Source organism: Dermacentor albipictus, chromosome 4 (assembly GCF_038994185.2).
Source record: "Dermacentor albipictus isolate Rhodes 1998 colony chromosome 4, USDA_Dalb.pri_finalv2, whole genome shotgun sequence".
In the NCBI taxonomy this organism is placed as follows: Eukaryota; Metazoa; Arthropoda; class Arachnida; order Ixodida; family Ixodidae; genus Dermacentor; species Dermacentor albipictus.
Genome location: NC_091824.1, coordinates 29325427 through 29351580, shown reverse-complemented (window position 1 = coordinate 29351580; position 26154 = coordinate 29325427). Strand labels below are relative to the sequence as shown.

General features: G+C 43.4%; 1 protein-coding gene across 1 annotated transcript in view; it reads right to left on the bottom strand.

Moving 5' to 3' along the window:
• LOC135900165 (uncharacterized) overlaps positions 1-26154 on the bottom strand; it is a 291116-nt gene that overhangs the window by 75056 nt on the left and 189906 nt on the right. The window contains exon 4 of the mRNA XM_065429614.2: positions 11962-12096. Coding sequence (XP_065285686.2) covers positions 11962-12096 — 135 coding nt within the window. The remainder of the gene's footprint in view (positions 1-11961; positions 12097-26154) is intronic.

Here is a 26154-nt window from a genome sequence, read left to right as displayed (position 1 = left end):
TGGTTCTCTTGAGCGAATAATTCGGCAGTTTATGCGCAAGTAAACTTTCATTCTCGCGTGAACTTAGAACACTTACATCAGACGTACTCTAATTGTTTGCATCTTTATGCAGATTCTTCGATTACAACAAACAGCTTCTCCTGTGCGCTGGTCATCCCATCAAGATTGGCATCTCTCAGAATCAAGTTCCCCCATGCCACAACAACACCGGGATAAGTATATGCGGCTCTCAGAGCCGCTGTTGACTACGTACATAAACAGACACTTAACCGGTTGGCCATATCCTGCGAATGAAAGACGGTCCTGCAAACAATGAAGACAATTTTACTTCTCGGTTCTCATAAACAGCCGGCATCTGAATCCCGAATCTCTCACCACCATGCAGTTAAAAACTCACGCGTAATCAAACTTCAGTGGCTGCCGGGTGATTGGAGCGTCGTCGGCAATGAAATTGCTCACCAAGCCGCGCGTTCCGCACAAGAACAAGTCCAGCTTGTGTCTTTGTCATTGCCAAGACCTGGTGAAGCGCGGCAACTTCACCTACTTGCTCGTCGCCGCGCTTCGAACATTGGAACATGTTGGATTGTGCCAACTCAGGACTGCGCTTTTTTGACACTTCTTTGGCATGTCGACTACCACCTGGTCCATCTCCATGCAACCCAATTTTGCTTTGTCGCTTGTATTTCGGCATCGCCTATACGGACGCACACTATTTTTGTATCGGTTTGTTGGACAGGGCCTCGGGCAGCGTTTGTAGTTGTGACATTGGTATATACCATATCCTATTACGCTGTTCTTGATTTTACACTGCAAGAAAAGTATCGGGCGCCGTTTTTCAGCCGAATGGACTATAGACCGCTCATATACGAAAAAATACCGGGACCATGGCCTAGAGCATCTTCCGTTACGCGGGCCGCATGAGCAATGTCGTACTTTTCGGAGATGACTAAACTCTCCGACCGCCTCCCGCAGAGTTGTGACCTTTCCGGCGTTTGAGTTGTTCCTTTCCTGCTCTCTTCCATTCTTCCTTCTTTGCCCAATTTCCTATGCGCCAGTGTAGGCTAGCAAACCAGGCGCAACCTGGTTAACTCCTCTTCGTTTCCTTTTCTTTCTCTTTCTCTCTCTCCCTTGTCATCCTCGCCCATGCGCTTCCAAGAATGTCGCCTGAGAAACACGCTTGATTCATATATATTAGACCGCGTTTACCGCGGCCACAGAACGGACTTCAGAGCATTAAACGAACATAACACTGTTAGTCTACCGCGAAATGAGGCTTTATTCAATTGCGCGGCCGAGAAAGTTTTGAGATGCGAGCGGAGGCCCGAAGCCACAGAACACTAATTTCGCTAGCGTGTTAATTGTTCTGCAGAACCCAGACAACACAGCCCTGGATTAGCCCTTGCCCGGCCGCGTCGTTCGACAAGCCTTAATTGCATCCATAGTTTAATGCAAGTCCGCCGAGGGGTTAGGAGACTACTTTGGTAGGTCGCATTACCCATCCATAAGAACACAATGTCGGCAGGCATCTAGGTTCACCAGCGAAGGCGGCCACTCGCGCCTCGCTAATGGCAGCCCCGCAAGTGCACTGGTATTCCTCAAGGACGACGCGTGATGGTGGAAGGGGGAAAACTCGAGGATGAGTGACTCGGATGTTTCGGCAGCCCCGGAAGTTGCCTAGCATTCTCGCTGACGTCGGAAAACCGTAGACTGGGCGCCGGCTTCCTTGAATAATGCAATCCACAGAGGGAAGCGGGCAGCGTTGTTTACGAGGCTGTCCTTGGGGCTGTGCCGTGCCAATGTTGTAGCGGTCATGGTCCGAGTGCGTCGTAGCCATTAAAGAGTTTAGCGCTGCGGGTGCAGCACGTCGTTAATGTGAAAGGCCGTGAAGAAGTGATGTCCTTTACGATTATTTTATTCTAGCGCTCCCGTTTATATATAGAGCGGCAGACAGCTAATTCCATCAAGTTACAGCTGTAGACAACATAGACTCAAATACATTAGATTGCACTGGAAAAAAGAAGGCGGTGGATGTTACGAAGTACCCGTGGAACGAGGTAATCTTAAAACATACGGGTAACAGTGCAAACAGACAACCACAAGAAGGGAGACATGTGCACACTGGTGTACGTGTCTTGTGCATGTTATCTTGTAGTCATCCGTTTCCGCTGTCACCTGCATGTTTCAATATGAGCCAACTCACCCAAAAACATTTACTGATAGAGTTAATGCTAGGTTGTAGAACTGTGAATAGTGTGAGGGCGAATTTCCAGATCATCAATTATAGAAATGGCTACCTCGACAAAATGTGCATATGGCAGTTAAATTGAATGCATTTGCACGCAAGCCCAGCTACTTCAAGTAAAACGGCTGAGTTCGTTTTTTTTTTTTGGACGATTGCTCTTCATGCTGTTAGGTAACTTAGACGAAGAAATTAGTGTCTTGAGTTGTAACATTTGTGTCAGACGGCTCGCATTCGCTTCGGGGAGTAAACAGACCCCCTGTCAACATTTAACTATTGTGTTGCGGGTTACGAATTCATGTCAAGCGGGTTAAGGGGAAGAATTAGCGTAGCGCATGGCACGTAATCAGTATCTGAACATCGTCGGATAGCCACTTAGCCGGTCAGATATCTGATGATGTATAATAGTTACAGAATTGGGGCCGAGGAAATGGAACTGCAGTCGAGGATGGCAGCTCAATAGGTGATGCTATGAAATAAGAAAATTTACCTTTCAGGTTGCCAGTTAGTGGAGTACAACGGTTGTTAGCAGGCACGTACCCAGGGAGGGGTGGCGCCTCCCCCCTCCCCCCGAAGTTAACCGGCATGTCCTCTCTTCTGCGCCCACGCCACCACTCGTCACAGACATTCGTCAAGCGCCGCCAAATGAATCGTGAGACTTGACAGCTGTGTGGCGGTCAATATTTTGCTGCTTTTTTCCCTCCTTTCGGATGACGGTAGTTATTGGCATCCCCTGGGATGCGAAGGCAAGTTTCCTCATCGATTCGGTGAAGACGCGATTAACTCGAGAATCGTTCCGTTGTCTCCATGTATTGAACGGTCGCGCGCATCGCTGTGACTTCGTTAGTTCAACCTTTGTTTAGACTAATCCAGGGACCACGAAAGTGATTCGGCTCATAGTCAGCTGGTCTGCATGCTCGGGGAGCATGCTGCGGCCGGAGAAAGCGCCAGTTGTGTTTAACTTTTCTTTTTGCTTCATTACTTCCTCAAGTGACGGCTGGCCGTAACGCTGACAGATTTTCAGAACCATATAGCCGCGGTATGGGTAAGATAAGGTGGAAAATAGTATAATGCGAGGCAGCGTCCATCATAAAGCCTTGCAATAACCGTTAAACACATAAGCAACGTTAATGTCATCCGTTATCTTGTCTGCTTCTTTTCCTAATTGTACAGCACTTTTCGTGCAAAATGGGCAGCTGGAAACAAGAGTCGCAAGGAACTGAGAAATTAAGTGATCTGCGCAGGGAGGGAGCAGAGGAAGCAGCCAAACAGGAATGAGAGGATAGAATTAACAACTATAACCGTTGTTTGTGCAATTGTTTATGGATCAACATCCTTTTATTTAAAAAGGAAGTAGACAAAACGGCGCCGGAAGTGGAGATTAATTCCGTGTATTTTGGATGACGCTTCTACAGTTATCAGTCGAGCCGTCTGACCTAGCCACTTCTCTGCTGTGCTTATGTAGGTGTTTTTCTAACCTTCCCTGTAGGGCGCAGTGCATCTAGAACCGCAATGTCCAGCGCTCTACGCTGTTGTACGGGACTGGGTGCCACACATCGTTACGCTATTTCCCAAATAACAATACGAGTCGATTCTGGCCCGTAACATTGTAGAGCAGTAAACGCGGGATCGAAAAGAACTGTGATGGTTCCGCCAAATATATATTCACCTGTAATTATCCTAGAGCTAACGTGAAAAACGCTACTAGAAATCATTATTTTACGCTTTCGCTTGTTTACTTGTACTTAGCAGTGTTCTTCTTGCGCTTGTTTGCTGCGCGACTCCATTTGATGTGGTGCCTTTGTTTGTCAAGTAAAGGAGAGGTGTATCTCACAGGCGTAGCTATGAGATACACCTGTGAGGTACACCTTATTTAATTTCTGTTTTACGGGGTTGCGCGTCTTTATAGCGAATGGTAGGCATTATTCACTTTTGTACTAGTAAAGGTACGCCCCTCATTTGCATAAAAAGGTTGAATTGAGTTGCCCCCCCCCCCCCAAAGAAAATCCTGGGTACGTGCCTGGCGTTAGACATCTATGATAGAGTGCTACATCCTGTAATTGAGATAAAATAGGGCGATCAAATGACCATGATTAATATAGGTCACAATGCATGATCCACCCTTTTTCAGAAATGCGTGCACTGATTTTCTCACTGATCGCCCTGCTTCGTTGATGCGGCTCATTTGTTTCTCACCCGCTTTCTAATAGAGCTAAATAATTCTTTCTACGCTATATCCTTTTATATACGTAAAATTGCTGAATTGTGTAATGATTTCTTTCTAATGTGATTTGTTGTAGCATGCACTGGGGATTACCGATTTGTGTCTAATTTATTTTTCGCTCGCCAGCGCAGTGACGCAGTCAGTACCACATCTTGATTTGTTGTTTTTATAGTAGTGTTGCATGCCGTTAAGCGATGTGTAATCATGTGTGACTCATAATAATGGCACTGCTACGTAAAATAGCAAAACAATGCTTTATTGATTCTCCTCTATGTTACCTTAGGGTATTCAAAATGAAGTTACTAACCAATAAACACATAAAAATAAAATAATAACAAGCTCGACAGTCGGGCACTCACCGAACGTGGACGTTACGCATTTAAAACAAAAAGAGCTAGAACAACAACGTTAAAATGCAGTAAGTGTGAAGGCATACACTCTAGGCAAATGATCGTATGTCCAGATTCTCTGATCCGAAGTAGGAAATTTTGAGCTGCTCCCTTTTCCGCTGTACTCAGCTCGTGGGTTCTCTGATATACACGATTCAGTGAGCTGTTAAATGAACATACAGGTTATAATGCATAGCGCTTTAATTGTTACATTTACTTTACCACGCATCAACCTGCAGTGACAAAAAAGCGCTGCGAATTCCGATCCACCATCTGGCGGCAGCTTTACCGTGCTGCAGCTAGATCGTGCGAAGCTAAACAGACACTTAGGCAGACGCTTATGGGTCAGTCATATTCGGGGAGGAACAGTAACTGCTTCGTTTACATTGCATCCTGACGCCCTTGTGGCTCAGACTGTGCAGGTGAAATCCACAAGATATGGCGTCCTGTACAAGTGTGTACGCAATGTTGTCGTCAAGTACCCAGAAGGTGGTTTTGAGACGTACGCATTTTTTTCTTCGCCTATGAATGTATTTGTTTTTTTCTGATTTTGGTCTTCACATTACAGAAAACTTCGCAAAACTTGTTTGGTCCCAAAGCGGGTGCTGCACACGCGGGTGCTGCTGTTTGCTTCTGCTGTCCTGAATTTAGTTCGTATCGACGTGTCGTCGAGAGGCGAAGATGAAGAGCACATTCTGACAGGCAGAACGCCTCACCAGATCTTGTGTCTGCTGTTGTTCTCCTGAGAGCTTGTGGTGCGTACCCACGGTGGGGGATCGGACCTACCCGTCATCTCTCTGACGTGCGCTCGTCTTCCTTTTCTTCGGACTAAATTTCCTCACACTGGCTCCAAGTAGGTTCTCATAAAGTGCACCAAGAAGGGGAAAACAAACTTCCGGCAGTCGCAGCAAATGCTAACTTTTTTAATTTCCTAATTACAAGATAAAGTAATGCCACGTCAACACTGTCGCATTGTCCGAGCTGCCACCGCGTTGATGTGTTCAGTCGTCATCCCTGGCTGCTGTGACTCAGCTTTCGCCATATACCACCTCTTTACATTGAAAAAAATATCTTTTTTTTTCAGTGAAGTTTTTTTTCTTGGTTCGGTGACTTCCCTAGTAGGAGAGTGAGTAGGAACGAGTTAGAAACTTTATGTGTGTAATAATGCCATGTACACATTGCGTAATTTTCCCCATGCAATTTTTTTTTTCAGTTTTACCACTGTTATTAAACTTTCCTTGGGCGCAAGTGGCGACTACTGTTTCACTATGCATATAGAGGCTCTAGCTTCTAATTTCTAGACGTAAAAAACTAGCAAGTGCTTACGTAAGACGATTCTGTGCGCATAAAGTGTTTACACGCAGTAAAAACAGGACAAATAATGCAGTAACAAAATAAAATATATCACTGAATGTTCCAGTACCCGCATTAAGAAGAATCTTTAGTTCGGGCCCAACTCCAACGCGGCCTATCCAAATACTTGTAAAACGCAAAAAGAAGCTTTTCTGAGGTAACCGCGGCACCGATTTTAATGAACTTTCTTATAATTAAGAGAACAGGTAAATTTTAGTGACTGTTGGAAGCGAAATTTCGGTTTAAGGCCTGAATTTTGGTGAACAATCTTCCGAAATTAAAAAATTCGCAAAAAGTAGAAGCACGAAGTTGACACATTAATAACTCTGTATCAAGAATAGATATCGCGGTTGTGTAAGCGGCATCGATTAGATCATTAAAAGCGCACAAATTCAATGGTAGATTTTATATCTTATTTGAATTTATTACGTTGTGTACAAGGGTTCCGCAGAAGCTATATTTCCACATTGCTTAATTTTCGAGAACCATGTGTGACATATCAATTTTGTCCGCTTTAGATGTGGTATTAGATGTAATTCACAGAATCGTGATAATATTTTTCACTGCTGAATTACGTTGTTGCAAACTTCACAGTTTTGGTTTCAGGAAATGCGCGAATTTCGGGAATTTTCAATAAAAAATTTACGACCTGATTCAAAACTTTCAAGCCAACAGTAACTAGATCTTAAAAGTTTTCTTTTAAGTGCAACAAACTTCGTGAAATTTGGTGCAGTGGTTGCTAAGAAAAAAGGAATACTCCTTTTACATGTATTAACGTAGATCGGAGCACCCAAGCTAAAGTTTTCTCTTAAGCCTGCACAGCCAAGCCACATCCCACAGATGGTAATATAATGGGATTGATAAAACCGCACGAATATAGAGACACGGAGTACGCAGTACCCACAAAAGACGGCTTGTATGCGCTCGTCTACTGCAATTTGGCGTTGCAGAAAACCCACCCACTTTACTTGATTACAGAGCGCAAAACCCGCAGTGCAAATTGGAGGTGAATAAGTAAGCAGCTATGGGTTATTTAAGGGCAAACGGGAAAGACGGCGGCACAGTAGTCCATTCCCCGGGATCTAGTAAAATAAAGGCGGAATGCGGTAGACCTTCCTCTCTTTGTTTAACTTGCGACTGAATCTTCTGCGCTTTCTGAATGGCAATCGCTAAATAGTTTTCTGTCACATAGAGTGAAAGATTCAATCGTGGTTTGCCTACCGCGATTAGTGTTTCTATTTTTACCAGTTATCTTGGTAGACCGGTGTACACCTTCGACCAGTCATTTGGTTCAGGACAATTCGCTGTGTTTGCCTCCTGGACCATCTTCTGTTTAATCATGCTTGTTTCTTTAGCACTTTCCCACGGATTGGAATATTTGCACAAGGAGCTAATCGCTTGTGACAGCCAACTTCTTGGTAGCTCCCTTACGTACTCTTACTTTTTTTTAATGGTTAGGCTATCTGTTCAACCGTATTTGATCGCAACTTCCGCCTGAGGCGCACATGCACAGATGTTTCTTTACTCATGATACGCACTTTTGCTTTTCGAAAGTACACTGCGCTTCGAAAAATTACCCTTACAATTGGCGCGAAAACTGCGCTAATTAGCGGGATAAAATAAATAAACAAGAAAGAGGGAGACTAGATAGAAGAGAAATCACAGGAAGACTAGTTTTTCTAGAAGCAGATTGGAAGTAGCCGTCTGGAGAGCGTGATTAAGACTGTGAATTCATGTATAATTTATTAAAGGGGCAATATCGAAAAAATATATTTAGTGCTGTTCTCGTAAATTTCCATTCTGCACTACCGAAAAAGAAACTACGCTTACCGCGACAAGAAGGCTGCTAGGCTAGAAAAGAGACAGAAACTGAAGACCGGTTGCAGCGCCGGCTTGTGGTTCCCACATTGGCGTGCCGTGGCGAGGTGCATGGGAACGGCGTCCGCTCGCGCTAAGGTTTATCGCTAAAGATGGACAACATCCCTTTTTGAAGAAGCTCAAGAACGAATTTTGCATGGTTCAAGATACCTTACTCTGCGACAACGGCCAAAATACGACGAAATAATTGAAATCGCAGGTGTCACGCTAACGTACGGACGCTGCAGTTCCGAAGGGAAATTGAAAAAAAAAGAAATATAAAAAAATTTAACCTACAATTCTTCTTCTAACAATAAAAATAATAATGCCAAACTAACAAAAACAGTGCTTTGAAAGGATAGTTTGTCAGACTTGAAGTTTCTCTTCATTGATACCTTAATGCAGACAATAGGTTCTCACAAACCACTCTCTGCTTCTGACTTGAATCTACTGCGTGTCGAAGGCCTAACATAAAAATATGCTTGTGTCCTAGACTGACCCTTCTTGCGCACATCAACATTTCTTTTATTTCATAGTTCTTTGGCTTCGATACACATTTGTGTGCCCGTTTTACCAAATGTCCTTTCTTGTAACAAGATTGGCGCCCGGTAACAAGCGCGTGCACGCTAAATGCTCGTCTTCGTTCATGAGCCTGCGTGCGTGTTCTATTGTTTTACTTCGCGCCATCATTATTGCAATATTTTTGCGATAATATTGCGACAGCAGTTATACGGACACTCCAGGCAAATTTTCGCCGTTGTCGTCGCCGTTGCCGTGGTGCTTAGATGTATGCTAAACGTATATGAATGCCGTGCAACACAATACGAATGCCGTATATGCTGTGTGTGAATGCTATACTGTTCAAATCAGGTCTTACGTTCCCGACTAAATTATTACCCAAATTTTCGAGAATGGCAACCAACAAACAAATGTCATGAAGCATGACATTCACACAGTACTACATTTAGTACAAATTTTCTCACATTATGGAAAATTGAAGCGCACAAAGAAACTGGTGATATAAAAGTGAAAACAATGTAATTCTTCAGTCACGGTTCTCCAAAGGCGGCGATTGTGGTGGAGCCTGTGTGGTGTCCTCAGAGGCGCTAACAGCGGGTTACAGCGCTTAACGGTGCCAGAAACTGTGGCGTACCGGCGTATGTTGCGCCGGCATTACTCGGACCCAAAGTCACTTGACACTCTTCTGCTTTTTTCTTAAGACATAAAAATCTGCCATAAATATCTAGAAACTATAGCCGGGCATGCGTAAAGTTACAACACTGCACGAGCAAGTCCAAGCGCTACGTCAAAGCTTGCTAACGTAGTCAATACTTGCGCCATCGGGAGAGACTGCCGCCAATTTTGTCTATTGATTCGCTAATGAAACGTTCAGAAGATGATGCTTACAGAAGTCGTCAACATTCCGTAATATAAATAAATAAATAAATAAATAAATAAATAATCATCTCCGTAGTTTTTTCGCTGAGCCCTTTCATACAAGAACTGAACACTGTTACAGTTTACCCTATCGTACGCATTCAGATTACCAAATGCAGGCATCCTAAATAGCCATCTGTGATTCTGAATAATGTTTCGGCACCAGTAGACCACCAGTTGTCCTTTCTACTCTGTACACTGCCCGCTCAACTCAACGTATATTACTTAGGTGTAATTTTAATACTGTTACATATCATCCCTACTCTCCATACTGCTGTCTTTTTGTGTTCTATTGTGATGCCGCGATTTCTCGTGGCGTTACGTTGAGTGTCTGTTGCTCTACTCTTAAACATCGCCTTTATACCCCCGCCCTTCCCCCCTCCCACCACTACTCCTCTCCGCGGTTGCCTGTCCGTCCTATGTTTATTTCGCCTTCACGCAGCGTACATTGATGACCCGCGTAATATTAGCGATGAAATTTGTGACACACGCTCAGTATTCGGCATTTGTTTTAGGTAAAGGTCAGCAAAATACTAAAAAAAGGGTGTCCATGTCTATGAAGCCGGTTTACAAAATACTAATAATAAAGTAAATACGTCTGTGAGAAGGAACCGAATTGTATGCTGCAGCAACTTCGTCTAAAAGCATCCACATTTTTTTTCGTTTTGGTCTGTGTGTTTCTAATAATACATTTATTAGTATTAATTATTTAGCATACATTTCAATTCCTAACCTTACAACCACAATATCAATGTAATGTTTTAGCGTACGTTGGAAAACAACGCATTCAGTTGCAGGGACATGTTGGTTGTGTAGCTCTTTTTAACGTGCTTAGCCCCCTTGTGGCGTGAAAGCAGCGGGCCGTGGAGGCTATTCAAGGGCTTCGCGGTATGCATATCATAAAACGAGCCGATCGGGGCATGCGACCGTAGCTACCCATCACTGCAGCGCCCTCAATTATTAAAACGCAAAGAACCTTGGTTCGCGGTGGCCTACAGACTCACAGTAGTTGCGAGGAGGAGCCAATTGTGACTGACGGCAAGCTTGTCGCGGTAACATGCTTCAAGGAATTTGCAATGCTTAGGAATACATTTCACTCTCGTATAGGTAAAAGGCAAGCACAACCGCTGCATCACCCTCAACTGACCTGTTCCACTTATAGCTCTAAAGCAATGTTGCGAAAAAAAATAAGGCAACATAATCGATACACCGTAGCTAAATATGCAAAGCCTGTGCTACAGTTAAGTCACATTATCGATTTACGCTATACTAATTGAGGCAAAGGCGAGGCAGTGTGCTGACTAGAGTGTCATTTATATATTTAATTTTCTTTTCATAGCGACTCCTCAAGCGCGAATTCTTTAATACAACATCAGCGTGTACGAATCACGTTTCGAATTCTTTATGTTGCCCTTGATTGTTAGTTGAACAAGTTGTAACAAAGTGCAAGGAACTCGTTACTACAATTGATCTTGGCCTTAATAACGGCAACACATTTATTAATAACAACTATAACCACAAAGCTGGTGTAACATCTATAACCGCCCTTGAAGTCTCCTCACTGGCTTGCGTTCCGTCGCAAACCTTGCAGAATGTTTTGCAAAAGCCTATCACCATATTCCACAGTTACACTTCATGCAAATTTCCATCTTTGTCGTACTACTCCACGCATGGATCATAACAATATAGTCAGTATTAACACACGTCGTGCAGAGGCATACCACTGCTCATTTATCCAATGGACTTTGGAAGCCGGGAATTGCCTTTATGCAGCTTCCACATTGTGTTTCATATAATGTTTGTAGATTTCTTGACTCATTTGCACGCATTGTAACTCGAGAAATGTTCTTTTTCTTACTGTATATCTCGATTCTACTACTCCCTTCGGTAATACATTAGGGCCTTCAGGGAACAGAGAAATAAAAAGAAAGAACCGCCGTTCCGCGAAATGAACCCGTATTGTCCATGAGCGTACTTTCTTTAATTTCTGCCGTCATTGTTTATCTTAGTATTCGCCTATTATTTATCTAATTGTTTTTCCTAATGTTTGTCGACAAGATAAAAATAAGGATTCGCTCCGTTTACAGTACTTTACAGCGACGAAGCACTGACTTTGCTTTCCGAGCGCCAATCCAGAACTGAATATAAGCCTCCCCGAGCGCCGAGCTACGTCGGGTGCTCAAGCCATCCGCAGTGCACCGCGCCATGCCACTATACCTGTGCGAGTTTGCACAGCGCCAGCTGTGTCCACCACGTCATCCCCAGCACCCCTCGCCCGTTCTCATCTACGTCATCCATCATGCGCACTTACATCCGAGCCGCTGACCCCATTCTTCGCGACGTGCCAAATTTTATCGCCGAGCTTCATACAACCGCATTGCGAATCTTGAAAGTGATGGCATATACGCTTACGTGTAAGGGTATAGCGCGCGTTATGGCTATGGCACACTACGTATACTCACTGGGCGTGCACTTTGTGCCGTGTGCGTCGGGCTCGTGTCCGTCGAGGCAGCGGCACTCGTTGCTCTGGCAGGACGAGTGAGTCACCGAAAAGGCACACGCCTCGTCGTGGTCGCAGTGGCCGCCCAGCGACGAAGCTGCGCGACAAATAGAGAAAGGGGTCGTCGCTATATTGAGACTTGTAGCTTCACTATTGAACGCGGCATGAAAAATAAGCACAGTTTGGCGAAGAGGCGCTTTGGCTCAGCATTTCGTATTAAAACTGGGAAACAGTGCAAAAAGAAGCAGTATGATGAAAATGGGACAGATCCCAAACATGCATTTTCCCAAATTTATGAGCGATGCATATTTGATCAAAAGTGAGAAAAGGGCAAGTTGGTATGGAAGCATGGCTACATTCAGATCCTGAACTACTGGGACACAAACTAACGCACAAGAAAAGCGCCATGTCTTGTCCTTTCGGGCACCTTAGCTTGTGTCCCCGTAGTTGGCGCTCTGAATTTAGTCATGCGTGTATAAAGGTGAGCTTACGACACGTGTTGTGCTTCTTCATCGGTATTTCACAATTTTCTGAATGAGTAAAAGAAGGTTTATCGAGAGGAATGGCATATGCAGTTTGCCATCAAAGAGTGCCTCCCGCCAATTTTGTACACAGCCGGTTAAATGTACAAGTGATTGGCTAGGAAACCAATTCAAAACAACGAATAAACTAATGACACAGTGCAGTGATATAACCGTGCGTATTCCAGTGTTGCACATGCGCAGAGTCCTCAAGAAGTGCACAAGAAAAGATTACATGCACGAGGCACAAACCTATAAATAAGGCCTCATGATACACAAAAATTGTGCGTTAGCACTATAATTTCCCTGTAGATGTGGTGCATGCAATCGTACAGGGTGATACAGCTATAGGAACTACGTGATTAGTAATGAAGTGCTTGTATTGGAGTCTCACTTTAGATATGAAATCGTGTAGACTAGCCTTCCTTTAAGAGGACGCGTTACCTGAACACTTCTTATAGGGTTTGGGAAAGAATGACTCTATTTGGTGAATCAGTTTGTTGAAGTTTGCTGCGTTTAAAAGAAAAAGTTCAAATTTATCCCTTTAACAATGCAAGTTTTTATTTGGGCCACCAACATTTTTTCAGAAGTTCTGGAATACGTAAAACTCGGCAATAAAATACATTATTACTTTTTGCTTAAGCTTTGCGAATGGAGATGTATAGAGCAACAAAATTGATTTTTTGCTCTGAATTACACTACTAATTTCTGATCAGAACCTTTGCTAAACTCTCGTAAGCATTGTAACAGTTTTACGTATCTTATAAACTTGCTCATCTAATTTGTCCGCTTCGGACACTTTAAGAGACGCAGTTCGGACTGGAGTTGGGGAATTTTAAGCTTTGTATTTCATGTTTCCTTGAGCTTACGCATTACGCATTCTATCCTAAAGAAGTTGACGCAGTAAAACAAAATATTGCTTGCTAAAATCGATAGCGTTCTCTTTCCTCTCTTATGTGCAACATATTTATTGCATATCGGTTAAGAGAGACAGCATATTATCTGCGTTTTGCAGGTATGTGCATGCAGAAATTAGAGTTGAGCCCGAGTTAAAGCCTCGTCCTTTAAGTTTGTGAATTGCGCGTCATATAGCGCACGCATTACATATAGTGAAGAAAACGTGATGCAGACACTACAGCTTTACCACCAATAAACGTTTTCTCTAATAGCCAAACAGCATATGTCGGCCGATTGCGTCAATGGCATCGCTTAATCATGGTCATCATCTATTGGTGAACGACCCCGTATATGCTAACATAACGATCATAAATTGGGGCTCGTTTGCAAAAAGCTTTTAGGGTTGGTGAACTTGTCGTCTTTTATTGACCATCGCGTAACGGGAGAACCATTGTCGTGACGATAACCGGATAACACTAACAATAGAGTAAACAAATAAGCGACCACTGGAAAAATAATCACGGCGGAACTCACCTCACTGTGACTGTCGGTGTTAATGCAATTAATTAGCAATCTAGCGCATTGTAGTGGCACGCCGTTTTTCTGAAGTCAAAATTATTTAAGATCGGCAGTTGTCATTCTGGGACTTCAGTTGCTTTGGCTACATGTGGCATAATCTGGTATCCTCCCGTGTTGTCATGGGAGGATGCCGCTTGCCAATGTTGCCCATGAGCATGGCGGCATGATGACGATTGTATGACGCCGACGCACTGGCGACTGTGGCATTGCGAAGAAGTAAAGATGTCAATTCAGCGACAAAGGTGGAATGCCAACAACCGGATGGTGACATTTAGAGGACCATTATTAAATAACACTGAAGGTAAAATGACAACAGCCGAACTATTCCGACATGAGGACCGCGTCGAAGGCTTGACAACGAAATTAGGACTATGGGATGAGAACAAGTGCATGACTGAGTACACTGGCGTGACGACGAGACGGCATGACCATAGCCAGATGATCAGACTGGTGGGACGAAGATTGCACGACCACGACCGCATGATGACGATGGTACGACAATAGCTGCATGATGTCGATTGCCCGTTGACAACCCAGTGACGACGACGGCTCACCACGGCAGCGTAATCTCGCTTCAATGAAGACAGCAGATTAGGATAGAATGACGAAGAAGGATTCAGGCCGGTGGAACGATGAAAGTGGTATAAGAATATTTGGATTCTGTATTGAAGTGAAGATCACAGTAAATTGACACGTGACTACGACTGTGTGACAACGATGACCTGGTGACGGCGGCATGAAGAGAGTCGGATGACAAAGTTATAATGACGGCTGTATGACCAATACACAATTAGGAAGATGAGATGATAACGATATGCGGACAACCAGAGGACGATTAGTGCATGACGACCACGTCGTAAGGACGACTGTATCATAAAAACTATAACGACGATGGAAGGAAGACGCTTAATTGACAACGATGGCATGAGGAGACGCGATTGCTGAAGCTGGAATAATTACACCGTAACGACCATGACCACATCACCACGGCATACCTCGTGGCCCAAACTATAGACAACTCGGCGTTACGACGATGCCATGATGAAAGTCAGGCGACGGGGCTGAAATGATTACAATGAAATTACCACGCTAGAATGGCCCAAGCTGGTGACAACTTGGGCCACTGGGTTGGCGAAAGAGCTTGATAGATAGATAGATAGATAGATAGATAGATAGATAGATAGATAGATAGATAGATAGATAGATAGATAGATAGATAGATAGATAGATAGATAGATAGATAGATAGATAGATAGAGAAATAGATAGATAGATAGATAGATAGATAGATAGATAGATAGATAGATAGATAGATAGATAGATAGATAGATAGATAGATAGATAGATAGATAGATAGATAGATAGATAGATAGATAGATAGATAGATAGATAGATAGATAGATAGATAGATAGATAGATAGATAGATAGATAGATAGATAGATAGATAGATAGATAGATAGATAGATAGATAGATAGATAGATAGATAGATAGATAGATCGCTCAAAGCGCCTGGCGTAGGCAAAAAGTGATAATTGCATTCAAAATCAAAGCGATGTATTGCCGACAATACGAGATATGAAATAAACGAGCTGGGATCTGATGGGCGAACCTTAGGTTAAAAGAAGTCAAAGAAGGTTATGCGCAGTTATATTGATGGCGCATATGAATTTTTCACCAGATTCAGAGCAGCTATGATTTCAAACGCTCAGTAAAAATATATAATGTAGTGATGAAGTGTAAAATCAGTGAAAGCTGCTAGGTATACCAATGCAACAAATTGCCAAGGTCTCTAGCCTCGTCGCACAGTGCCTATGTGATGGAGTCTCAGAAAAGACCCGTGGTCTGTTAGTGTCCTCCTTCGCCATTGAACGATGACATGCAAAGTCAGAATACAGCGCTGGTCGCATGCTTCGGAATCTTCTGTGCCGAATTGTGCTAGGCCTTTGTGGTATTACCAATGTCGTATTCGCTGTTTCTCCTCTTCTTTCTTTTGTTATTCTCAAAACGACTTGAACACTGCTCTTTTCATTTAGGCGTTATTGGCTGCATACGCCTTACTCATTTTGGCAGGGCTGGGGCCACACAGGAGAGCCCATATTTCTAGACCTTATAGTGCTTTCTATTATTATTTGTCTTACTTTGGCACTTTTTATTTCTTTTTGCCATCGACCTGAGATCTCGTAAGAACTGTGTGATTGGTCGAGTTAATGGGCGTTTCACAAGGACAAAAAGATAACGACAAAGCACTGGCTCTACGCTATAGGCTGGCGCCTGAGCTTGTGTCTTATTGATTTTGTGTTCTTTGGTTTTGCAGACAAAGAAAGTTTGGTCTAAAGAGCAAAGCGTCAAGAGGACAAGGTGGCGAAGGAGAAAACGGTTTGTAGGTTTGCCCATGACAAATGAAGATTTAATAACGTCTTATTAAATGCTCGTCGCCTGTGAGTGCCATCTGCACGTGTCCAGATGTGTGTTCTATAACTACATTCTCTCTTTATGAACATGGCTCCAAAACTTCAAACGACTTGATGGTGCTGGTGTTCGAACTTCATGCATTAAACCTGCTTTAACATCATCTTCTCTTTGTTTATGGATTGGGCTCTCACATTATGCTTCAGCTCGTATCGCGATTCATCTATTGAAGTCAACTCTACGAGAAATATGTCCGTGATTGAACACGTAAGCTGAAACTAATGCTCTCATAGTCTTCAGTTTAAGGACACGGCGGACTATGCTATGGACCGTACTTAGTGTGTACGATATATGAAATTCATGCACCTTTTTTTATTAGTTTTATGTATTCTTTCATTACCTTTTTTATCGGCTCTCGAGTAGTGCTAAAGGCTTTGCGCTAGACATCTCCACAAAGAGTAGAGCTCTAAATGTAAAATAATATTTTCGACTCTCCTTTCATGTGTATTGTAGGCCTTGCCGCAGTGGATTACGCCACCAAAGGCAAAACTAAGGAAAGCTAGAAAAAAGCACAGACACTATAAATGTTTTTCGTCAAATACTTTGAAGAAGTTTTCGGTTCGCAAAAGCAAGGGAAAAATTGACGGCTCAGGACGTTGCGTTGACTGTCGATGGCAATGAGATAAGAAATCCAGCGATTCGGCGAAACACCACATTCCCGAAGTCACGTTTATTTGACAGGTAAAGGCTTTGAGACATTCGTTGCTTCGGTTCAGCTATACAGGTATGGCACATACTATAATATCATCCCGCATTCATATGGTACGCGATTGGCAATGTCACCCATGAGCATGGAGGTATGACGACGACTGTATGACGCTGACGTAGTCACGATGAAATGACGAAGAGGGAATGATATCCGCTGAATGACAAAGGTGTATAACGACGACGGCGCGATGATAATCAGATGTTCATTCTTAAATTATGGCGATGGTAGAACGACGACCACATGACGACAAAGACAAGAGGACAGTGAGATGACGGTGACTGTATGGCAATGATGGCTTGATGAAGACAGTATGAGGACCATCGCAGGAATCGAGAATGACGATCATCTAAGGACCAAGACGGCGCGACAACCACGGTATGACAACGGGTAGCGTCTGTGCGACGACGCAATAATGACAATGGCATGACAACGACGGCGTCATCAACACTCAACGACTACGTCATGATTATCATAGAATTACGAACAAAAAATGACTTCGATGTATCGGCGAAAGTGGTGCGAGGACGACGGTATGAAGACAATGGGATGACGATACTGAAGTGATGATGATCGTGAAATGACAGCAATGGTATGACGACGAATGCGTGACGGCGACTGCATGATACCAAACGAACATACCATGAACATACCAAATGCATTCCTAACTAGGTATGCAGAATGGGTAGCCCAGTACTTTTTTATATTATTTTGAAGATCTCTAAACAAAGAACAGGTTCCGAACGACTGGTGGACGACCAGAGTTCGACCAGTACATAAAAACGGTAAGAACGAGTGCATCAATAATTATAGACCAATCTCACTAATATGGACAACTTGCAAAATTATGGAGCTCATAATACATACCCACCAGAACTCTGATTCTCTTGAAAAACATGATTTTATTACAAATCTTCAGCACGGATTCCCCGAAAGGTGTTTTTACTTCTACTCAATCAGTCCGAACTGACATGACTTTGCTAACTCTATTAATTAATGGGAACCAAACAGATACCATATTTATGGATTTCGCGAAAGCATTTGATAAAGTTTCTCACAAAAAGCTGCTTTCCAAAATTATTAGCACAATAAAAAATAACAAGATTACCATTCGATTTTAGCATACTTGAGCAACCGTCAACAATAAGTCACTTGTCGCGATCATTGATCTCAGTCTCTTTTTGTTGAGTCTGGCGTCCCTCAGGGTTCGTAGTTTGGGCCACTTCTATTCATCATTCATATAAACGACATCCAATAAGACATTCCAGTTCATATTAAATTATAGGCGGATGATTGCGCGCTGTACTCACAAATTAAAACCATATCAGATCAAACAACACTAAACGAGGCCTTCCAACAGATTACTGAGTGGTGTAATGCCTGGTCCATGCCGACAATTTTCAAAAAACCGTGTACATGAGGATAACCCGCAAGAAAAATCCCCTCATATTCCAATATTCTTTTGCTAACAATATCCTTTCCGAAGTTCCACAATACAAATATCTAGGATTATGAATTACTGCAAGGTGTGCTGCAGTGATCACAGGATGGTAAGAACTCGAATTAGCCTAGACCTGAGAAGGGAACGGAAGAAACTGGTACATAAGAAGCCGATAAATGAGTTAGCGGTAAGAGGGAAAATAGAGCAATTCCAGATCAAGCTACAGAACAGGTATTCGGCTTTAACTCAGGAAGAGGACCTTAGTGTTGAAGCAATGAACGACAATCTTGTGGACATCATTAAGGAGTGTGCAATGGAAGTCGGTGGTAACTCCGTTAGGCAGGATACCAGTAAACTATCGCAGGAGACGAAAGATCTGATTAAGAAACGCCAATGTATGAAAGCCTCTAACCCTACAGCTAGAATAGAACTGGCAGAACTTTCGAAGTTAATCAACAAGCGTAAGACAGCTAACATAAGGAAGTATAATATGGATAGAACTGAACATGCTCTCAGGAACGGAGGAAGCCTAAAAACAGTGAAGAAGAAACTAGGAATTGGCAAGAATCAGATGTATGCGTTAAGAGACAAAGCCGGCAATATCATTACTAATATGGATGAGATAGTTCAAGTGGCTGAGGAGTTCTATAGAGATTTATACAGTACCAGTGGCACCCACGACGATAATGGAAGAGAAAATAGTCTAGAGGAATTCGAAATCCCGAAGGTAACGCCGGAAGAAGTAAAGAAAGCCTTAGGAGATATGCAAAGGGGGAAGGCAGCTGGGGAGGATCAGGTAACATCAGATTTGTTGAAGGATGGTGGGCAGATTGTTCTGGAGAAACTGGCCACCCTGTATACGCAATGCCTCATGACCTCGAGCGCACCGGAATCTTGGAAGAACGCTAACATAATCCTAATCCATAAGAAAGGGGACGCCAAAGACTTGAAAAATTATAGACCGATCAGCTTACTGTCCGTTGCCTACAAACTATTCACTAAGGTAATCGCAAATAGAATCAGGAACACCTTAGACTTCTGTCAAGCAAAGGACCAGGCAGGATTCCGTAAAGGCTACTCAACAATAGATCATATTCACACTATCAATCAGGTGATAGAGAAATGTGCGGAATATAACCAACCCTTATATATAGCTTTCATAGATTACGAGAAAGCGTTTGATTCTGTCGAAACCTCAGCAGTCATGGAGGCATTACGGAATCAGGGTGCAGACGAGCCGTATGTAAAAATACTGAAAGATATCTATAGCGGCTCCACAGCCACCGTGGTCCTCCATAAAGAAAGCAACAAAATCCAATAAAGAAAGGCGTCAGACAGGGAGATACGATCTCTCCAATGCTATTCACAACGTGTTTACAGGAGGTATTCAGAGACCTCGATTGGGAAGAATTGGGGATAAAAGTTAATGGAGAATACCTTAGTAACTTGCGATTCGCTGATGATATTGCCTTGCTTAGTAACTCAGGGGACCAATTGCAATGCATGCTCACTGACCTGGAGAGGCAAAGCAGAAGAGTGGGTTTAAAAATTAATCTGTAGAAAACTAAAGTAATGTTTAACAGTCTCGGAAGAGAACAGCAATTTACAATCGGCAGCGAGGCACTGGAAGTAGTAAGGGAATACATCTACTTAGGGCAGGTAGTGACGGCAGATCCGGATCATGAGACAGAAATAATCAGACGAATAAGAATGGGCTGGGGTGCGTTTGGCAGGCATTCTCAGATCATGAGCAGCAGGTTGCCATTATCCCTCAAGAGGAAAGTGTATAATAGCTGCGTCTTACCAGTACTCACCTACGGGGCAGAAACGTGGAGGCTTACGAGAAGGGTTCTACTCAAATTGAGGACGACGCAACGAGCTATGGAAAGAAGAATGATAGGTGTAACGTTAAGGGATAAGAAAAGAGCAGAGTGGGTGAGGGAACAAACGCGAGTTAATGACATCTTAGTTGAAATCAAGAAAAAGAAATGGGAATGGGCAGGACATGTAATGAGGAGGGAGGATAACCGATGGTCATTAAGGGTTACGGACTGGATCCCAAGGGAAGGGAAGCGTAGCAAGGGGCGGCCGAAAGTTAGGTGGGCGGATGAGATTAAGAAGTTTGCAGGGACAGGATGGCCACAATTAGTACATGACCGGGGTTGTTGGAGGAGTATGGGAGAGGCCTTTGGCCTGCAGTGGGCGTAACCAGGCTGATGATGATGATGATGATGATGATGACAATACAATATACAAGACATGGCCCGTTTCGGCAACTTTGTGCTCAAGCTGACATGCGGGAAAATTTTTTTGTACAGAGCATATACCCGGGTTTTGCAAAGCAAGTACGTCCCCAGGCTTAGTTTTAGGGAGCCGAGTTAAAGCGCATCCGCGTGGTGCAGTTTTCAAACCTTTATCGGACAACTGACACCCCGTGAGCTCATGCGAATCCCCATAAGGGGCAATAAGTCACTAAGAATGACTACTTGAGTAGCACAGTGGAGGAAGCTGGATTTATTAGTTTTCCGCTAGCCCCCTTGAGGCGTACGCGTAGGAAACTGTTAGCAGTGACCAGCACCTGAATATTTGAGTAGAGAACATGTATTCGCGACCCCCATGCCCTCTCCCAGCATATCCCGGAGGCACGTATGGCGGCCCGCACTCTGATTAATTTCTTTAGCGTATGTCATAAATTTATTGATGAAACAAAAAATTCTCTCTGCTCACGTGCACGGACCTGTTGGAAACCAGACTGCAAGATCACGACGATCACGCGTTCAAAGGAGTGATCTGGCAGTCGAAAGTGCCCGGAGAAGGGTAAATTCGGGAGACTTGTCAGATGGGCGCGGTGATTATTGAACCACAGGCGAAAAGGCGTCTCCGTTTGCCTGATATATTACTGCCTACGCACCTCGCATCGAATTTGTATGCGACTTCGCTAGAATTACAGTCACAATTTTCGTCAATTTGATATACAAACGACGAGTTTGATGCCTCGGCTTTGTCGGTTACATGTGATGACACACCTTGCAACAAGGTTTCCCACACAGACGACAGCCTTTGGGTGCGTTGGGCTTCTGTGTCCTCGCGCTGACCACCAAATGCCGTAATTTTGTATTTCTGCTAAATACCACATGACGCGACCACTTGAACATAGTAGCGAGTCGGACGCTCTGTTTCGTGATGTTCAAATGGTTCTTGAGAATGGCATTGACCCGCGGGGCACCGGTAGTATATATATATATATATATATATATATATATATATATATATATATATATATATATATATATATATATATATATACATATATATATATATATATATATATATATATATATATATATATATATATATATATATATATTTATATATATATATAGATATATCCTATACGCCCTATCGGATTTTCCCGCTATAGGTCGTGACAATGCCGATATTGTTCTTTAATTGAAGATGTGTAAATGTTAGGCAAATACCGTTTCTATGCATTCAATTTCGTTCATTGAGAGACTTGATATACAAGCTAGGAATAACATGCTTTTCGTGATTCTCATACATAACTAGACAGTTATGCTTTGCTCGTGTCCGTTCCACCACATGAGTATATTTGTCAGCCTAAACTGTTTGTAGTGCCTTTCCAAGTGAGAAGGTTGCTCACCATGCGTGCTTTCAGCTCATATACCTCTAGTTCTTGTAACGCAGGTTCACGTTTGTAGCGTCGAAACTATTTTATTCAACATTCAATAGTAGCGTGACCATCAGTGACTGGCCCTACTGTGTGTGATCTGTACTGTGTTCTACTTTATTCTTTAGATTTGTCCTGTTGCTCTTCCTTTCCTCTTTACTCCCCTCCTTCCTACCTTTCATTTCTGTCTTGTTATCACATCCCTTTTGCAGAGTAGGCAGGCGCTGTGCCCCTTCCGGTGGCAGTTGCCAGCCTGCTCCTCGTTTTCCCTTTCCTGTTATTTGTATATATGTGTTCGAAACAAATAAATAATAGTTCCTGTACGGAAACGAATTGCTTGCACCATGACGCCCAACGGTCCTTCACCTCTTCCTCTATAGAGCGCAATGTCATGGGTTCAATTCATGGTCATCACCGTCAGCCTCCAATGTGGACCGCCTCGGTTTGTCAAAATTAATCCCGAGCCCTCCAATAGGATTTCTTCTTTAGCTTCACTGTTGGTGTAGGGCGCTACAAACCGAATTTCATTTCAAAGTGTTACCCTTATCTGTGTGATTAAAAGTACGAAGGGAAGCCATTCAAAGGATGTACATACAATAATATTGCTCAAGATCTTTTATCAGCAAGGAGGCTGGAGGCCTCACAGCACTATCGGGAAGAAGAGCAATGTTGCAAGCTATAGTTGTCGCTTGGCCCTTTGTTCACGGAAATCCTTCGTCATCACAAACGTGGCAAATGTGACGAAAAGGATCGGTCCCAGTGCGTGCCAGCACTTAGGAGGAATAGCGACGTCACGAGGCTCTGCGGGGAGAAATTGGCTCGCTATTATATATGCTAATAAGAGAAATGAAGCGTTCAGACTCAGTTCAGATATTTCGCCCATGACTGCGGCAACGTTTCAGGGGGACTAGATAAGCACTGCAACAAAGAGAGAGGAACTACGGGCACCATGCAACTCTGTAAGACGGGAGCCGGAGGAAAGTAGCCTGTCGATTCCGATAGGTACGTAGGTGCTATCACGCAGCCTGGGGTGCAGAAAAGTGTTAGGCAACCTTGAAACTTGAAACCTTGAAGTGCGGAATCACGAGCGTGGGATCACTGAGTTCGCGTTCGAAGCATGAAACGTGTTTAAAGACAGTATCGGATACGTCCGTTTCAAAAGCGAATGTGACGAATGGGCTAGTGTTATAACAGACACATCTGTCGCTGAAGAATAGATAGGGTTCTGAAGCATTCTTTATCTCATCGCAGCCACTTTGGGTAGGAATATACCTGTCTCGCCACGCTTAGTACGTATTCAATAAAATGAAAATTCCACTTTCTGATGCTCTAACTCTCTAAGGCTCTCCCAGCCCAGCATCGCGATGCTCTAACTGTAAGTCCACTATCATCTCTCTCGTTTTATTACGCCACGATTACAGGCACGTTTCTTTCGCGCAAACTCTATATAGCTCCTTGAGACGACAGGCGGTGGCATTACGAGGGATAGCACGAGCGGGGGTCACGTGCGCGAGCACCCGTGTGCCAGTTTTTGCCATCCATGTCTTGCGGCCGCTGACGTTTTCACAACGCTGTGTTATACTGCACTCATTCTCGAGATTGGCCTGCAACTCTCAGTTTGTTCCTGGAAGCAGATAACGTTAGGACGAAGCCGCGCGACCAAGGTAAATATACCTCGTAGCGAAGCTTTATAGAAACATATGCATTCAAAACATGGTGGTTCATCTGCGGTTTATGGTTCTTGACACCCTCAGTGGAGGAGGGAACACTTCCGGTGGAACAAACAATAATGCGACGCCATATCTTTTAACAACAGTAGTAACGTCGTCTTGTTCTCGAAGGCGCGAAATTTGTTTTGGTGACTTGCCATTAGAGCTGAATATTCAAATGCCTCGCCATTCGACTTCATAGCCGTTTAGGGCTTCCAGTGCGGAAATCGACGCCGGAAAAGGCGAGCCCTACGGGTGTCGAAATCGCACCCCTCAACAGAATAGTCTTTCTTTGCAGGCCTACGAATGCTTCAGGGTGTAGAGTGATGCCCTTTCATCGGATGCCAAGGCCGTCGGCTAGCGCAGTTGCACGAAAAGAGCTAAACAATTATCTAGCGGTCATAGCTCACTAGTTTTGACTGAACAGGTTAAAATACGAAGAACAAATTCAGATAAACTTCCACAACCAAACAGGGCAATGCGTGGGGGGAGATGGGGTGGAGGCGTAATGTGGCAGGTGAACTTTACAAGCACTTCTTTCTGCACACTTCAAGAGCTGCAGTGCATTGCAACTGATAACGACGTCAATGTTCCCTCTTACGATGGGCGCTGAAAAAAAGTATTTCGTGATAATATTAAAATAAAACACAGTTGTGTTTTCTTTACTTCTAATAAAATTGATTAGAAATTTCATTTTCGCCGAATGAATCTGGCTGTGTCTCGCTTTAATTAAAAGCACCCTTTTCTCCCCAATGTTTGTTTCCTCCAAACCTATGCGCGGTTCAATCGCTGCTCCCATAACCACCCTCGCTGAGGTCGGTGACAATTTCTTCTGAAAAGCTTTGCGCCCGAAGCTTCGCGACCTATTTTGATCGACGTTGGTGCGTCGCTGCACCGTGTATTGGATCGGACCACGTAATAAAAGAAGGGGTTGTTGCATTTTCTTGGAGAGAAACGACTGCAATGGCGCAGGGAAAGAACTGGACGGTACATACAACTCGAGCAGTGGTCTATGTGATGTGTGCTCCAGTTCTACGTCTGTGTATGACAGTGAGTCTTTTCAAGGAAAAGTATAACCAACTGGCCCCCATATTTGCAGCTCTAGTTGCAACATTTCTTCACCGCAGTAGAACAAAAGCTGTCTTCATGTCGTTGCCATCCTACAATTGTCGCTGTTTTACTTATGACGTCACACACATGCTAGCACCACAGTCTCAATTGTTGTCTTTACACCAACACACTGTAACCTGTGGTGACACTTTCAAGAACCTCAAACAATGCTTAATTGCTAGTTATGTGCAATATGTTTCGCTTAACATCGGTTTCCACAGCATTTGGAATGCGCAGAGTTTTGAGTTTTAACAGAATTTACAAGAAAAGCCTCCCGTCATGTGTCGCACAGTTTTACTTCTTGTGCTCAATTACTGGAGAAGGTGGGTATTATTCGCATGGGAATTCGAGATGCATATTTGAATTTTTATAAAATATTTGGCTAATTGTACTAAACACTAAATGTTTTAAGGCACATATGGCAATTTATGAAATGTAGCTAGTCACTTGGCAAGCCTCATCTACTTAGAAGAAAATCTTAGAAGAACACCAGTTTCCAGAGACTCAACTTACTATTGAGCTTCACGTGCGAAGTTTCTATAGCGAACCACAATCAGTTCCTTTTACCCGCTTCCCCCCAAAAAGGCCTAGGGTTTTCTCTAAAATAAATATTCTTCCTCTTTGTTGAGACATTCTTGCCATGTGCGATCGGCGAAATACAATGACAATTCAGTGAACTTTGCGCTTGAGTGGATAGAAATGTGGTTTGTTAAACGAGCACAAGTTACAGCAGTGCATTTCCGCCGCAGGTTTCAATGGCGCTCACCTCAAAACTGGCGCTAGTTTAGAAACTCGTTCAAAGTGGATGCGTTCAAAAAAAATTACTGGCGTCAATTCTTAAATTGCAATACGTGCCCTAACTATTAGAAAATCTGGTTAGCATCAATCACGTATTTTGATCTCTGCTGCACGTAATGTCAGCCTCTTTATGCAAACCAGATCAACCAGTTGTTTAGTGCTATATGCAACAGTCGAGATCTGAGAATTATGCTAATTAAAAAAAGCGCCTCTAAAGAAACAGTAGTTCTTGGCAT